Genomic DNA, 16,597 nt, shown 5'->3' with positions numbered 1-16,597 from the left:
ACACTTAGGCACCCATAGGTGTGGTTTAACCAGACTTCGTTTCATTTTACAACCTGAAACCTCTGAGATTCCCACAGCTTTCAAGGCCACCAAGGCAGCCATTCTGCCAAGACCAGTTAGAAGTGTTGGTGATAATCCCATTTTATCCCTGAAAACCACTTTGAACATTTAAAAAATTCTCGGAGTTCCCGTCGTGGTGCAGTGGTTAACGAATCCGACGAGGAACCATGAGGTTGCAGGTTTGATCCCTGGCCTTGCTCAGTGGGTTAAGGATCTGGTGTTGCCATGAGCTGTGGTGTAGGTCGCAGACTCGGCTCGAATCCCATTTTGCTGCGGCTCTGGTGTAGGCTGGCGGCTACAGCTCCGATTAGACCCCTAGCCTGGGAATCTCCATATGCCACGTGGGAGGGGCCCTAGAAAAGGCAAAAAGACAAAAAAAATCAATCAATCAGTCAATCAATCTCCAAGCAATTGAGCCAATTCAATCCCTTAGTTTTGTTTTCCTGGTGATAATTTCTTTCTGATGAACATGTTTTCAGCTGATTTTTGAAAGACATTTACACTGAAATAACTCCCCATTTTAGGTCAGTTTGATTGATTCCTATTTGAGGGTTGGTTTTTTTTTTTTTTTTACATGAGAGGATTTTCTAGTCTGTGCACTTTAACTTTGATAACTAACAGGGAGAAAGAGTAGGTGGTTACCATGGTGACCACGGCATCTGATGTGAGGAACAACAGATAAGGCAGGGAAACAGCGCCACACTGACTGAATTGCCATGATGATCAATAGTTGAGAGAGGACATTTAAATGTCTAGGCTCCACTTAGCAACTGATCAATCAATCGATATGTGAATAGTCGGTACTTCCACCTTAGCTTCTCATGCATATACCGTACAAATCAACACAGAAAGAAAACTGCAGCCTATGTGAAAATTGAGTCCTTAAATCATATTTGGTAAATACTTTTAGGTAAGGATAAAAATCATCCTAATTTCCAAATTTTAGCTACTCATCCTCAGACTATCAAGATAAATTCCAACTACAAGGTCTTGATTTGGGCATTAGGGGATTTCCAAGCTTAAAAGAAATGGAAAGAGGGCCTGATTTCTCAGATTGGCAGGACCTAATTTCTCATCCTTTTGTAGCCACACAAAAAGGTGAAATGAGAAGTTCTGCATCTCTAAGCCATCTCTTTTTGAAAAATCTTCCTGCCTAAAGACTGAGGTAAGCAGGCATTTCCTGGCCTGGGGGGAGCTGGCAGATTCCAGCCAGCCAGCTGAAGAATTAACTCTACAGTGTGAGTAACTTTGTTTAGTCTCTTCTGCATTTTAAAAGAGGATACTGGCCTAACACTTAAGTGTTGGAATTTCAAACACCAGCAGCTAAGCTGGAGGGTGGGATGGGATTTGGGGTGAGAAGGCTTCTGGGCTCCCCTTCGTCAGACTCCTCAGGCAGGCATCCATATCCACTGTTTTTCCAGTGCTAAGGCGGTTTTGGCTGGAAAGAGAGAGAGAGAGGTGAGTGAAAGAGTCAACATCTGGAAAGTGATTTGTTACTGCTTTTAAAAGGGTGGAATGGAGAGTAATAATCCTCTCTCTTAAATTGGCCCTTTTGTGTTGCAAAGCATCTCAAACTAGCTCTGCCACTAGCCTGAGAAGGCAGCCCCACCTGCTTCAATCCTCAGAGGCTTTGGCCCCAACTCAAGAGCGTCAGGAGTGTGTGCTGGCAGGCGGAGTTGATACGATAGACTCAGCCAGGAAGAAGGGAGCAGACTGAATTGGGGAAGCAGCTGCCTGCTATGCTGAAAACCTCTGGAAACTGGCTGAGGAGCTGTGGTGAGAATCCTGCTGCTTTTCTCAGACCCGTTTCTCCTGACAGTGCAGTGGGGAATCAATTGTGGCCAGAAAATAGGAAGAGGATGGCAAAGTCGTCTCCCCTTTCCTTCCTAGAACAGCACTGCCTGCCTCTTCTTAGCACCCACTGCTTGCAGGCAGCTTCTTAAGGCTGCTCTGTTTTCTTGTCTCTGTCTGTGTTCTGGGGCAATAGCAATCACTGCATCTTTCTCTTCCTCCACCTTAGTGCCGCCCCTAAACCACACGCCACATGTTTAATTCACCACTGGCCTCTGCCTAATAAGTCTGCCTCATGGGAGATGCTGTATATCACAGAGAGAGATTTAGGAATGTGAAGTTTTTGCTGCTGATTTAAATGGGTTCCAGAAATGCCTGTATCCACATTGATTTCAGATCAGATATTTGATGTTTGCAAGTTCTGTTCAAATAGCCAGAGCACGCTGAAGGAAAGCGTAGTTCTAATGCAGGGAGGCCAAGTTTATGGGTCTGAAAGAACTTGACTTAGGGATTGAACTATGCTTTCACCAGTTATAAGCGATGCAACTTTGGAAACCACCGAACTTTGTGTCTTCAGTTTTCTCATCTGTAAGAGGGGAATTATTACTTACTCAGTAGAGCTGTTTAAAAAGAGTAATTGTGTATGGAAAGCTGGACACTAAGGTCCTCTGAGGTACAGGGATTGTGGTTACATTATTTGGGGACATATGGTTAAGTATCCAGAAAAGGTGATTTATTAATAATCTTAGTAGTTAAGAATGGCAGCTCAGACCATTCTGCCTGATTGCAGATTCCAGCTCCTTTGTGGTTAAGTTAGCTGAATAACATAAGTCTGCTCCCCATCTGTAAAACACTGACAATAACTATTTCCTGGATCTGTGAGAATCGAGAGGCAATGCTTCATATATAAGGCCCTTAGCACTGCACCTAGCACACAGTACTCAGGAAATGTTGGCTGTTGTTATTATGAGGCAGAAATTTGACTTTGGAGCTAGACACGTGGCCTCCTTAAATGCACCTCATTTTAAAAATTTAAATGCAAAGGTTGGACAAAATGAACCCTCAGGAGCCGTCCACCTCACACCAGCTGTGTTCCTAGGAGCATCCACGTGCCTGGCACATAGCCCTACATCTTCCTTGATAGAGGCCACGAATTGAAAATTCAAACTTATTTTATGACGGAAAAAACAGCTCAACCTGATATATATTTGGAGCTTAAAAATCATAGCCAGTGCCTAAAACCAGATGTGTCATTTCATATACGGACTTGATTTCCTGAAGAATATATTTTCGCGGCCCCAGATGTTACTTTGCATGTCCGTAGCTTTGGGGACATGGAGATCTGCATCTAAACACTTTGCACTGGTTTTTGGAAACTTTATTCACACAAGTTACCCAAGAGCGGCACTTCGTAGCATTTCCGGTTTCTGGATTATTTTTTGAGAAGGAATCTTAACCCGTATCTCAGCATTCTGGTGTCACATCGTATGCATCTGATATTACCTCACTTAGTATGCATCTGATATTACCGTTTAAAAACCAGCCCAGAGTCACTCCTCAGTGTGCCTCTGGGGCAGGAAGTAGGCTCACTGGGCTGGGGGATTTGGATTCTCCTCAGAATGGGAGCACCTTCCCAGCAACCTTTGCTTTGCTATTTTAATTTCTCCATGCCCCCCCCCCCAAAGAATTTCCCGCATTTCCTCTCTATACCCTTTACGGGTGCGCTGAGCTAAGCTAGCACCTCCATTAAACAGAAAAATTAATCAAAATTTTTACAATTTGCTTGATGTAAAACCACCAAGAAGGCAAGAACTCTGTTTTCTGACACCTGGCACATAATACAGGCAGTCCTCGCTTTTGCATCAGAGGGAAAGACCATGGAAATGACATGTTCATAATCAATGGGGAAAAAATACCATTGCCTAAGATACTGAGCAAGCAGCTTGTCTAAGCCTTTGTGAATTGTCGCAGTCCTTTCTAGGTTTGGATCAGCTTCGAACCTTTTATCTCTTGCGCTTTCAATGTTATGAACTATCTCTCAGAGTTCCTCTAATGTGCACTTTTTTGCCAGTGTTATTTCCTCTGGGACATATTCCTCGTTTTCATCCCAACGACTTTTCTCACTCATATTCCTAAGTTTGCCTTTACTAAGTTCCCTGGACTGATCTTTCCCAAAGGGTGGTAGTTCAGCATTGCCAAGATCAGCTTTGTCTTCTGTAATTCCACTGTTCCATTTGAATTTCTTTCTTTCTTTTTTTTTAAGGATTGGCCGCCTTTATTAAGGCAAAAACACATTACTTCCCGCTACATTCATGTCATTCATTTTATTCCCTTACCTACATTTCTGATTAATTTTCCTCATGATCCATTTGTATCTCACTTACTGCATTATCCCTTTTTGTTTCTACGCTGCTCTTTTATCTTTGTTGGCAAATTCCCTCTTCGGATTATCCATTTCTATAAGATGTCATGCGGATTTACCACCAGGAGACAAGGAGGCCAAAAACTACATGCTTTGCTGTCTGTGTGTGAGCCGACCAACAGGTTCTCAGTCTGACAGACTTTGAGAAGTGACATGATGAGTCACTGATCACGATGGGCCACTGTTATTATGCAGTGATTTGTGGACCAAAGAGCCAGTAGCACGTTTATGCTTTACTCATTCACAGTTCATATACTGTGGTAACTGAAATTTGTTAGGGAACTGATGTTGCTTGATTAAACCATAGTAATGGAAATTCATGCATGGTGCAACCGTGCAAATAAAGAGCTGCCCATGGATAGTTGCTAAATAATAAATACCTATTGAATGAATGAATGGACTCATGCATTCACCCTGATCTCAGTTTTGCAGTCTCAGGGTCCTTAGAGCCTTTCCCTCTCTTTCTTCTGGACATAAAAAAATATCCAAAATAGCAGGTAAAACGTGTCTACTAATAGCTGGCTTTGAACAAGTCATTGAACACTGAGTCTCATGTGCTAAAGGCCCAGCTGCTTCTCTTCTTATCAAAATTTTCCCTGAGTGCCCAGCTGCACTTCTAGAACAAACTAGTACGATCAACATATTTGTACACTACATGCAAAAAGGAGTCTAGACTCCCGGGATGGTTTTGTTTTCTTCCCTGAGAGAGGAGGATCAGCACTTGGCAGAGGAGGCCTCTTGAATGCTGCCTTCACTAGGAATGTGCAGGCCCAGGGGTCAGAGAAGAAAGGGGTCTTATTTTTGGCAGAACCTGCCTGACTTAATTCTCTCACTGTCCAAAAATCCAGTAATTAAAAAGAAAAAAGTGGAGGAGGTCTAGGGGAGACACTCAAAGATAATCGGGGAGTTCCCGTCGTGGCACAGTGGTTAACGAATCCAACTAGGAACCATGGGGTTGCAGGTTCGATCCCTGGCCTTGCTCAGTGGGTTAACGATCCGGCGTTTCCGTGAGCTGTGGTGTACGTTGCAGACGCGGCTCGGATCCTGTGTTGCTGTGGCTCTGGCGTAGGCTGGTGGCTACAGCTCCGATTGGACCCCTGGCCTGGGAACCTCCATATGCTGTGTGAGCAGCCCAAGAAATGGCAAAAAGAAAAAAGAAAAAAAAAAAAAAAAAAAAGACAACCGTAAATTTTACTTAGCCTTTAGTCTCAGGGAGTTTATATTCCAAAATGGGCTATGAATCCTAGGGACATGTAAGCAGGAAGAACGGTGGTTATCAGCATTAGTTTGATCCGACCCAGGTTCAGGGTTGGGTCTGCTGCTTGCTAGCTCGGTAAGCTTCCCAAAGTGACTTAGACTCTCGGAAACTCAGTTCTTCAGCTGTAGAATGTAGGGATTATCTCCCAGTGTTGGGAGAGTCTTAAGCAAGATAAGGAATGCGGTGTACTTAGAGCAGTATCTTTTGCAGATTAAAAGCTTGGGAAACAGAAACGATTTTAATTACCGAGACATAACTCAGAGGGATGTCATTCTTTCCACTTGACTGTCTTGTCTGCAGTGTGTAGAGTTCTGGTTGCAGAGTCAGAGTATAATATACAGGGGGAACTTATGGGCATTAGCCAGCCTGTTCATGAGGGACCAAGGCCAGGACCTGTGCTTTCTCCTGCCTCTTTATTGATGGTCATTGGGTAATTGAGAAGCTATATTATATTCTGCCTTTGTGGTGCCGGCCCCCTAAATTCCTTTGGAACCCCTCCTTTGGAATTCAGAGGCATTTTCAAAGCTTTTCAGAGTGAGACACTCAAGTCACATAGTGGCAGGGCCCTGCTTGCTCCTCTGCTGACAGTGCTGCCTCCGCTGGAATGACCAGCTTGGCCCAGGAGCATCCCCATCTGGTTACCATGCGTCCTCTCAACCAGGCACACACACTTGGAGACTCTTTGAGAAAGGCATTGAGGAAAAGTCAGCGTTGCACCTGACTGCTGAATGCGCCATGGCCATGTGAGGCTCTTAACAAGCGTAGCTTTGCCCAGGGATTCTGATCCTGTAGGTCTGAAGTGGAACCGAGGCCCCTGCGTTGGAAAAGTGGTTCCCAGGTGAGGTGCACTTTGAGCTGAGAGCCACGGCTCAAGGGCCTATAGATGTCAGAGTCTAAGAACAAAATCAGCCCTGGCTGCAGCTCTCTGGACATAACTATGACCTTTACCTGCCTGGAGACCGGCCTGGCCACGAGGCGCAAGCTGGGCTTGCAGTGTGTTAGAAACCTGGTCACTTCTGATTCTTCTTATCCCAAGGCAACGTTTCCTTGTGTAGTCCCCTCAGAGAGTAGTTCCAATCATCTTTTTTTTCCCCCCTTGCATATAAAAGTTCCTGGGCTTGGGGTTGAATCTGTGCCATAGCAGTGGCAATGCCTGACCCTTTCACTGCTAGGCCACCAGGGAACACCCGACTCATCCTGACTGAACTTTTTCTAACAGCTGCCTAATTGGTCTCATTGACTCCACCTCCCTCCCTCAAACCTGCAATCTCCTCTCCACTCTGCCCACAAAGTCTTGCTGCATCCAAAATTCCACTGTCACTGGCCCGCTCTTCTAGCCACAAAGAACCGTGCCTTGTTTACAGCATGGAACATTTGTTAATGCCATCATACGTCTTGTTTCCCTGTCAGAACACTCTCAATTAATAGTATTACTTTCAAACATAACAAAATATTTCTTTATTTGAAAATTTAACCTTGGAGTTTCCTGGCGATGGAGCAGGTTAAGGTTCCAGCATTGTCACTGCAGCAGCTTGGGTGGCTACTCTGCCACAGGTTTAATCCCTGGCCAGGGAACTTCTACATGCTTCAGGCAATGCCAAAAGAAGAAAAAAAAAAAAGAGAGATTTTTCTCTTTCTTAGATTGTGTGCTATGTGCTTTACATGTATATATGTCTGACAAACTCCTACTGACCTTAGAAGCCCAGGTGTAGACATGCTCTGAGAAGATTTCTCTACCCCCAGCTGCCCCACAGCAGAGTGTGTTCCTCCTCTGGGCCCCGAGAGCCCCAGCAAAGAATTCAGTGTATTGCATTGTCATTTGCTGTTTATGATCTATCTTTTCTCCCAAGGGCATGTGCTGCCTTTGTCTTTGTAATCACTTGAGCAGAATGGGCCACAGCAGTCATGAGTCACCAGTAGGATGGGGAGCAGGCTTGAGGGCAAAGCATCTTCAATCCTAAAAAAAACATCTGGATGCAGATGGTTCTCTTGACAGTGGATCATGAGCCCTAACAGTGTCGTTTTGTAAGGCATTTGGGTACAGAAGAGAAGGATCCCAAAGGCTCTGCCTTTATATAGAGAAGTGTGATTGATGTAGCATTCAGCTCCCAGGACAATCCAAACCATAGCTGAAAAGACTGACTAAATTTCTATGCTCCGGAGACCAGACCACCCACCATAGCAGCACTGGGTTCACTTTATTATGCAAGAAGGTCTGGATTGCACTGCGTCACCTATTAGGAGGGTATTTTAGCCAAACAGAGCTGTGCATTTTTGTGTTTGTGATTTTTTTCTTTTTCTTTCTCTCTCTCTTTTTTTTTTGGCTCTGTGTTTTTACAGGCAGACACTGTAATCAGCTGTCATGATAGCTATAATCAATTAGCTTATGGGCTGTTTTTCTCCATCTGGACTAATTGAATAATTGCTTTTGTATTTATTTTTGTTTCTCCTCTCTACTCATTTCCAACTGTCACTACTGAACCATGTGACTAAGCCCCTACAAAATCCTCAGCTACTCCTCTCTCTTGAGCAGCCTCCTTTAAGATGTGCTACTAAATGGAGTTCCTGTTGTGGCTCAGTGGGTTAAGAACCCAACTAGTATCCATGAGGATATGGGTTCAATCCCTGGCCTTGCCCAGTAGGTTAGCAATCCAGCGTTGCCATGAGCTGTGGTTTAGGTCGCAGATGTGGCTCGGATCCTGAGTTGCTGTGACTGTGGTTAGGCCAGCAGCTGTAGCTCTGATTTGATCCCTAGCCTGGGAACTTTCGTATGCCTCAGGTACAGCCCTTAAAAAAAAATGTGCTAGTAACCCATTAATCATCTATGTTCATTAATAACTAGGAGTTACTTACCTAAAAAACATATTTAAGTAGATATTCTGTTGTTAAAGTGAATAGCAAAAAAAAAAAAAAAAAAAATCAAGAAAATTTTTGTTTCTTTTGAAACTGAGAATTTTCTTCAATAAATCACAAGACAGAGATGCTCCTCTAATAGTAAACCTAATAATGCTTTTAAGAGTTGGGCAAATATCTTTTGGCATGCCGGCACAAGTCCAGAACCTAAGCTAGGGACAAAAAGAAGAGTAAGACCTCACCTCTGCCTGCAAGGAGTGTAAAGTCTAGAAGAAAAACCTGCTAAAAAATCAAACACCATAAGCATTAAAGATGGTGTGAGAGAAGTCTGTATGATGGCAAAAGGGAATAAGTGGGATTAGTGACAAAAAGCATCCCTTTTCCAAAAACCTTTTGTTACGTACTCAAATTACCCCTGACCTCTCTGTCTTCAGGTTTCTGTCTGCAAAATGGGTATAATCCAGGCCAGTAACCTTATTGTGTTTGGAACACAGTTTGAAGAGCAATTGGAAAGGATTATGAACAGTTAGTGTAACCCCAGGGTTAGGTATTATATAGATGCCATGTTAAAAACCTAGTACATTTTAAGCAATGCCCATTGAACTATCAATTAAAATTTGTCACCTGTTGCATATAAAACCTACTGAGGGAACTTGAAGTTCTCATAGAAAAGGAAACTGAATAACTGGAATTAATTCCCCTGGTTAGGTTGGGAAAGACAGAAAAGGTAGGACCCAGCCAAGGACCCCGGATTTTCTTCCAGAGCTATTGACTTTTTGCTGTCACTTTTAATGACCCTGCTCTCTTCAATTCCTTTTTTCTGTGCTTGGGGCTCTGGCTATAGATTTATTGATGCATAGATTTCTTCAATGGGGAATTAAAATGTAACAAAAAAAACAAAACAAAACAAAACAAACAACACCCAAAAAGTTATGCTGCTGTCTCTGGGGATAGGGTTTTTTTTTTTTGTGGAGTTTTAAAATGTAGTCAGCAGATCTTTTGAGTACTTATTGAGTACTCGCCATGTGCCATGCATGGCACTGCATTGGAGGACAAATTAGACATGGTCTCCATTTTCACAGAGCTTAGAATCCAATTATGGGGCAATTGTGATGCAATGTAAGCAATGCTGTTGGGGTCTTATAGGCTGCCCAGGGAGGAAGCTTTAACTCACCTTGACAAGAGGATCAGAGAAGTCTCCATGCAGAAAAAGTATCAAAGCCAGGATGAGAAATTAGCCCAGAAGTGTAGAAAGGAGGAATATTAAGTAGAAAAAGAGGACAGCAAGGAGCTCTTGTCCCTGAAAGTGACAGCAGTTCAGTAGGTTGGAGCTTAGACCTGTGTCAGGTGGAGCCTGGATTGCTAAGGAGGGCCCAGATCACACAAGGCTCTTTATGCCCAGCTGGAGTTTGACCTTTCATTCTGAAGGCCCAGGAGCCAACTATAGGGTTTTAAGCAGGGAGGTGACAGGATCAATACTGCCATTAGAAAAAAATCACTTATCTCCGCTGTGAAATGAATGGGTAGGAGGTAGGACAGTCATTAAGAAGACAGGGATTGGGGTCCTTAGCCTAAGGTGTAGAGAGGTCAGATGTCCATCTCAGCTGGCTGCTTTCACTACCCTCCTCTGGGTGGAATGCTGTAAGGTTTATATTCCTGGTCATTCCCAGGGTTTTTGAATGCGAATGCTCCTTTTTGAACTACGTGATAGTGGTTTTTAGATTTTGTTAGAGACAATACTTAATGATACAATGATCCATGGACTTAAACTTAATTAATGTATATTTAATTTGTATAATGTAACCTATTTAATGTTTAATAGGATGTATATGTAGGAGATAGTATTGACTCAGTCTAGGAAATGCTTGGTACCTGGTGGATTTGAGGATTCTTTGCCAAAACATCGAGGATTCTTGAGGAGGTGTTTGATCCTCAAACTTGGACCCAGAGGCAAAGAGGACTTAGAAATGTTGTTATCAATAGTCTGTATGTTAACTAATCCTTTATAAAGGATTGATAGCTGGAGTTCCCATCGTGGCACAGTGGAAATGAATCCGACTAGGAACCATGAGGTTGCAGGTTCGATCCCTGGCCTTGCTCAGCAGGTTGAGGATCCGGTGTTGCCGTCAGCTGTGGTGTAGGTTGCAGACGCAGCTCGGATATGACATTGCTGCGGCTGTGGCGTTGGCCAGTGGCTACAGCTCCGATTCTACCCCTAGCCTGGGAACCTCCATATGTCACAGGTACAGCCCTAAACAGACAAAAAAAAAGGTTGATAGCTATTATTTGTTGAGCTTACTGTATCCAGCAGCTTTACAGGGACTAGCTCATTTTACGGATGGGGAAACAGACGTTAAAGAAGTCAGGAGCATGTTTTGGATTCTGAGTGACATTATTTCAGTACTTCGTGGGGGTTAAGGGGATTGAATGTTTGAATTCCAGTTCTAACACTTAGCATCAAAGTAATTTCAGGCAAATTACTCAGTCTCTAATAGTATCAGTTTCTTTGTCTGTGAAATGGGTATAATATCTAGCACATGGAGTTAGAGCATTATTATAGTACATAATAGATATTAAAACCTTGATAACTTACAATAAATTGTCTTCCCATTGTAACTTCTCTTATTCCTTCCTTATCTTTTCATTTCCTCTGCATCTGCTTAGTTTCTCAATTTTCCTTCCCCTTATTTCTTTTCTTTTTCTTTCTTGACTGCAGTGTGTGGTGGCTTAATGTGGGATCTCAGTGCCCAGACCAGGGGTTGAACCTGAGCCACAGCAGTGAAGGCAACAAGTCATAACCACTAGACTACCAGGGAACTCACCATTCTTTTTCTTTTTTTTCTTTTGTGAAGAATAAAATCTTGACATTTTATTAAACTGATATTTTTCAGTGATAGTTACTTTTGTGCTTCCTATTCTTAATTTTAAAAGCAGCCATTTATGTTTTGTTAAATGGCTCAGGAATCAAGTTGCTCTGTACACATCACCCTTCGTGGAAAAACATTCTCCTTCGCACTTTATTGACCTTATAGTAGATTTTCAAGTCCATTCTGGCAACGTTACTTACTCCACATTCTTTTGATACTCCAGAGATGAATCATCCACCACATGCCCTACTTAAAAGACATTTGTGTGCTTAGCCAGTGCTCTCCTCATCCTCACACATTCTCAAGTGCTGTGGCAAATCCTCCGCTCCTGTCAGAAAGCGGTGATGTCAGGTCTCCCGGGATTTAGCCAGTGGTTGATGAAGCAGGTGCAGAATTACAGAAGGTGCAATTGCCACGTGCAGGGGTATAGTGAAGAGTTTTCCAAAGAGTTTCTTGGAATTTATCCATCTCTTATTTTTATGGCATATTTACCATGGCGCACAAAAAGTGACAAGAATACCCTAATGAATAAAACTAGAATAATTTATCTTTTGAAAATCTACAAGAAAAGCCTAATGAATAAAAACCGGAATAATTTATCTTCTGAAAATACATTCCTTGTGCTGAGTTACCAAAGAGCCACACCTTTTGGCCTAGCTTTCAAGGCCCTCCAGGATCTGGTTTCTCTTTCATTCTTTCTTCCTGTCTCTCTTGTGGGGACATGACCCCTAGATTGAAATATTTTCTTCAGCCTTCTCCTGAAAATATCCTTCTCCTTTCACATGCCAATCTCCAAGTACTAGTGTGCCTACTGTCTCTCTACTCTGGAAGTCTTTCTTTCCTGCAAACCTCACCTATTCTTCAAGTCTCAGTTCAAGTCCTACTTTTTCTGACCATTCCAAGTTCAAGTGATTTTTTTTTTTGCCACCCCCACAGCATATGGAAATTCCCAGGCCAGGGATCAGGGATCAAACCCAAGCCACAGCAGTGAAAATGCTGAATCCTTAATCAGAAGTCCACCAGGGAACTCCTCAAGTGATCTGAATTCCTCAAGTGAGGTAGTAAAATTTACAGGGAAAGTTTGGGGATCTAGACCTGGAATGCCATCTTTTTACCCTCTTTGGATGATATCTTTATTGGTAAGAAGACAGGTGAGATAAAGGATTAAAGAAGAAAAACCATGGGAAAGCATTGTGTGACTATTACGGTAATCCTACCTAATATATTCAATTACTGTTTTGTTTTTTCTGTAGTAATTTAGCTTGCAATTAAACATATTTAGTAAACACTAAATTCTTAAAAGTAAGAATGTGGACATTTTTATATCAGCGTTTCTCAAATGTTACTGTGCATATGAATCACAGGGGGATCCTTTCAAAGTACAGATTCTGATTCCGTAGCTCTCTTGGAATGGAGCTTGAGCTTTGTGTTCCTAACATGCTCCCAGGTGAGCTTCTGCTGCTGTTTGCCCATGGACCATACTTTCAATAGCAAGGCTCCCTGTAAGCTCAGATACAAAGGCGTGATGGAAACACATGCTCTTAGTTTGCCCTCTCTGCCTGGAATCTAGACATGGTATTTGCCTTGTAAATTTCTCTCTCTCTCTCTCTCTCTCTTTTTTTTTTTTTTTTTTTTTTGCTTTTTTAGGGCCACATTCACAGCATATAGAGGTTCCCAGGCTAGGGGTCTAATAAGAGCTACAGCTGCTGGCCACAGCCACTGCAATGCAGGATGTGAGCTGCATCTGTGACCCACACCACAGCTCATGGCAATGCCAGATCCTTAACCCACTGAGCGAGGCCAGGGATCAAACCCGAAACCTCATGGTTCCTATTCGGATTCATTTCTACTGTGCCGTGACGGGAACTCCGTGACCTTGTTCTCAGCATCCAATTGTGTTTTTCCGCCTATAGCTTCACAACTGCGAAAGCTGGCTAGCTTAGTACTTAAATTGGTCACACATAAATATTAGTCATCCTGGGGTGTCAAATGCAGTTACTTCAGAATAAATAGAAAATTCAGGAAACTTGCGAGGCTCCCACAGGGTAAACTTGATATACACTGAGATGCCTGCTACATGATGACAGTGAAATGACTCATTTGACGTCAAGTCACAGACAGACAGACGTCATCTCATTACCTGGGAAGACCTCCTTTTGCAGCAGATGATGCCACGGCAGTGTCTAAATGAGGAGAAACAGTGAGAGGCTGGTTATCTGACTAACCCTCAGCAGTACAGAGCCTCTACCAACTAGAGTGGGTGGCCACGTCATCTATAGACCCTGTCCTAAGTGATCTCCCCTTTAAACAGTTTATCAGTGACTTCGTTTTGACCTTTGATGAGTTGTCATGTTTTATGTAGTTCTCTATGTGTGTACAAGACAAGAAGGAATGTTTATCTGATTTTTTGAATTGTGTACTTTGATTGGACAGTTCAGTAAAGGAAAGTTGGTGTGGGAGGTAACTGTTGAAGCCCTGGTTTTATAGTCAGGCCTGTTTATCACTCTAGTTGTGTGGGATCTTAGGCATGTTATCTAATCAGAACTTTGGGCTTTGCATTTGTCAAAAAGGGCTGTCAGAATAATTGAGATGGTCCAGGTCAAATGTTTAACGCAGATCCTGGCAAACAGTCAGTGCTCCACACATATCAGTTATATTTATTATATAATTGATGGCAGTTATTGGTATATTTATATTATTTTAATGCTTTATTAATATAGTACTGAATTTTAGGGTTTTTTTATTGTGGTAAAACCCGTAACAGTAATGTGCCACCTTAACCCTTTTTAAGTGTAGAGTTTGGTAACATTAAAGTACATTCAGGTTGTACAACAGATTTCTAGAGCTTTTTCATCTTGCAACACAGAAATTCTATTCTTTTTTTTTTTTTAAACTTTTTTTTTTTTGTCTTTTTGCTATTTCTTTGTCTTTTTGTTGTTGTTGCCATTTCTTGGGCCACTCCCGCGGCATATGGAGGTTCCCAGGCTAGGGGTCCAATTGGAGCTGTAGCCACCAGCCTACGCCAGAGCCACAGCAACACAGGATCCGAGCCGCATCTGCAACCTACACCATAGCTCACGGCAACGCCGGATCGTTAACCCACTGAGCAAGGGCAGGGATCGAACCCGCAACCTCATGGTTCCTAGTCAGATTCGTTAACCACTGCGCCACGACGGGAACTCCAGAAATTCTATTCTTAACGAAAACAAATACCCTCACCCAACAAACCTTTACATTTTAGTTCCATTTCTGGAGTATATTGATGTTAAACCACTCCACATGCCCTAAGCTTCCTGTCACTACTGGAAGAACACATAGGATTTGAAGTCAGAAAATTTAGATAGAAGCCTAAGCCTTGAATTACACTAACTACATGAATGTCCTTACACCAATTATAAGCTTTTTTTTTTTTCTTTTTCAGCCACATCCACAGCATATGGACGTTCCCAGGCCAGGGACCCAATCTGAGCCACAGCTTTGACCTATGCCACAGCAGCAGCAACACCAGATCCTTAACCCACTGCGCCACAGCAGGAATTCCTATAAGCGTTGACTCCAACATCCATAGCTGCAAATAGATCCATGTTATATGAACTATATATTATTAAGTAGTCTTTAGTTACCCCTTTATCCTTCCAATATCCATCCTCTGGGTTCCTAAAAATTGTTCATCTTAGCACTTTGCACCTTACACCGAAATGTGTCCTCCCCTTGTGCAGATGGAAAGTACCTTGTGGGCTGGGGCTAGGTGTTAATTCAAACCTGATTTCACACAACGGTTCAGTGTATTCATTTTATATCCCTCTCTCATTTGCTTCTTTATGTTCCCAGGAGCCCCATTTTCATCACGTTACTTTTCCTTTTGTTGAAACCCTTGGCAAAATGCCCATCCAGAACAATGACTGGTAAAAGGGAACAAACCAATCTAGTGGAGTATGGATAGCAATAACGTAAAGTTTGGAAAAAGAAAGCCTAGCTTGATTTTCAGACTGCATCTCTCCTTTCAGTGACGACCTAGTTATGCTTAGGATGTTCTTTCTCCTGCTTCTTCTGCCTAGTATCTAGAGAAGACAAGAGCCATTTCATTATCTTCCAAATGATTTGGGGGGAATTTGCTTTCAGGTACAATAAACTCTGTTCCTGAGGATCTGTGTTAACAGTTAATTTAGAGAGGTAAAGTTCACCTTCTGAAGCAGAAGCCAAAACAGTTACGTAACCTGAAGTTCTCTTTTGAAAACAAGACCTGCAGATGCTCAGAAAGCTAAATTAAACTCTTGACTTGCAGCCACCCAGCCACCAACCATAACGGGCAGTCTAAAGACTATTACCAGCACCAGGGTCGAGATTGTACTGATACTGAATGAAACACTATATTCATCTTCCAGCCAATATGATTTAAAAGTCTGCCCAGGTTAGCTAGTCTAAAAGTACACTGAGATTGAGCTGAACTTTACACTGTGGTTTGTTGCTTAATGAGCCATCTTGTTAAAAAAAAATTATTTTGCAGGAGTTCCCATTGTGGCGCAGTGGTTAACGAATCCGACTAGGAACCATGAGGTTGCGGGTTCGATCCTAGCCTTGCTCAGAGGGTTAAGGATCCGGCGTTGCCGTGAGCTGTGGTGTAGGTTGCAGATGTGGCTTGGATCCTGAGTTGCTGTGGCTCTGGCGTAGGCCGGTGGCTATAGCTCTGATTAGACCCCTGGCCTGGGAACCTCCATATGCCGCGGGAGCGGCCCTAAAAAAGGCAAAAAGACAAAAAAAAAAAATTATTTTGCAAAACTTGGTCATATGCACTTCTGATTGAGAAAAATGATTCCTCCCCTCAAGAAGACTTTTTTTTTTTTGCTATGGTGGGCAGTGGCTTGATGTGGGATCTCAGTTCCTGGACCAGGGATTAAACCTGTGCCAAAGTGGTGAAAGTGCTGAGTCGTAACCACTAGACCACCAGGGAACTCCCAAGAAGACTCTTTTTTGATAAAGGATTGTATATGCTAGACTGAGAGGGGAGCTTAAGAGAATAGTATTATTGGCAGTACCCTAGGTCTCATGCTCATCTCTTACCTTTAAGGCAACTGGTAGTGCTTGAATAAATGCCACAAGCCAGAACTCTACAAATGTCCTTATAATAAACCATCAGGTGAAGTTAAGGAAATATTGCACCAGCAACCTCATATTAGAAATTTTTTTTTTTTTGTCTTTTTGCTATTTCTTTGGCCGCTCTCGCGGCATATGGAGATTCCCAGGCTAGGGGTCTAATCGGAGCTACACCAGAGCCACAGCAACACGGGATCCGAGCCGCGTCTGCAACCTACACCACAGCCCACGGCAATGCCGGATCGTCAACCC

At 42.8% G+C, this 16,597-nt stretch overlaps 1 protein-coding gene across 20 annotated transcripts in view; it reads left to right on the top strand.

The window, feature by feature from the left end:
* Positions 1 to 16,597, top strand: part of DLG2 (discs large MAGUK scaffold protein 2) — a 1,971,427-nt gene that overhangs the window by 1,714,992 nt on the left and 239,838 nt on the right. The window contains exon 1 of one of the 20 annotated variants that reach the window (XM_021102318.1): positions 370 to 1,836. The exons of the other annotated variants lie outside the window; for them this stretch is intronic. Within the exon in view, the coding sequence (XP_020957977.1) occupies positions 1,800 to 1,836 (37 nt within the window). The 5' untranslated portion in view covers positions 370 to 1,799. Of the gene's footprint in view, positions 1 to 369; positions 1,837 to 16,597 lie in introns of those variants that run through there. 20 annotated transcript variants of the gene reach the window in all.

The sequence above is a fragment of the Sus scrofa genome, chromosome 9, assembly GCF_000003025.6.
Source record: "Sus scrofa isolate TJ Tabasco breed Duroc chromosome 9, Sscrofa11.1, whole genome shotgun sequence".
Taxonomy (NCBI): Eukaryota; Metazoa; Chordata; class Mammalia; order Artiodactyla; family Suidae; genus Sus; species Sus scrofa.
Note: the sequence above shows the minus strand (reverse complement) of the source record. Positions and strands in the feature narration are given on the sequence as shown.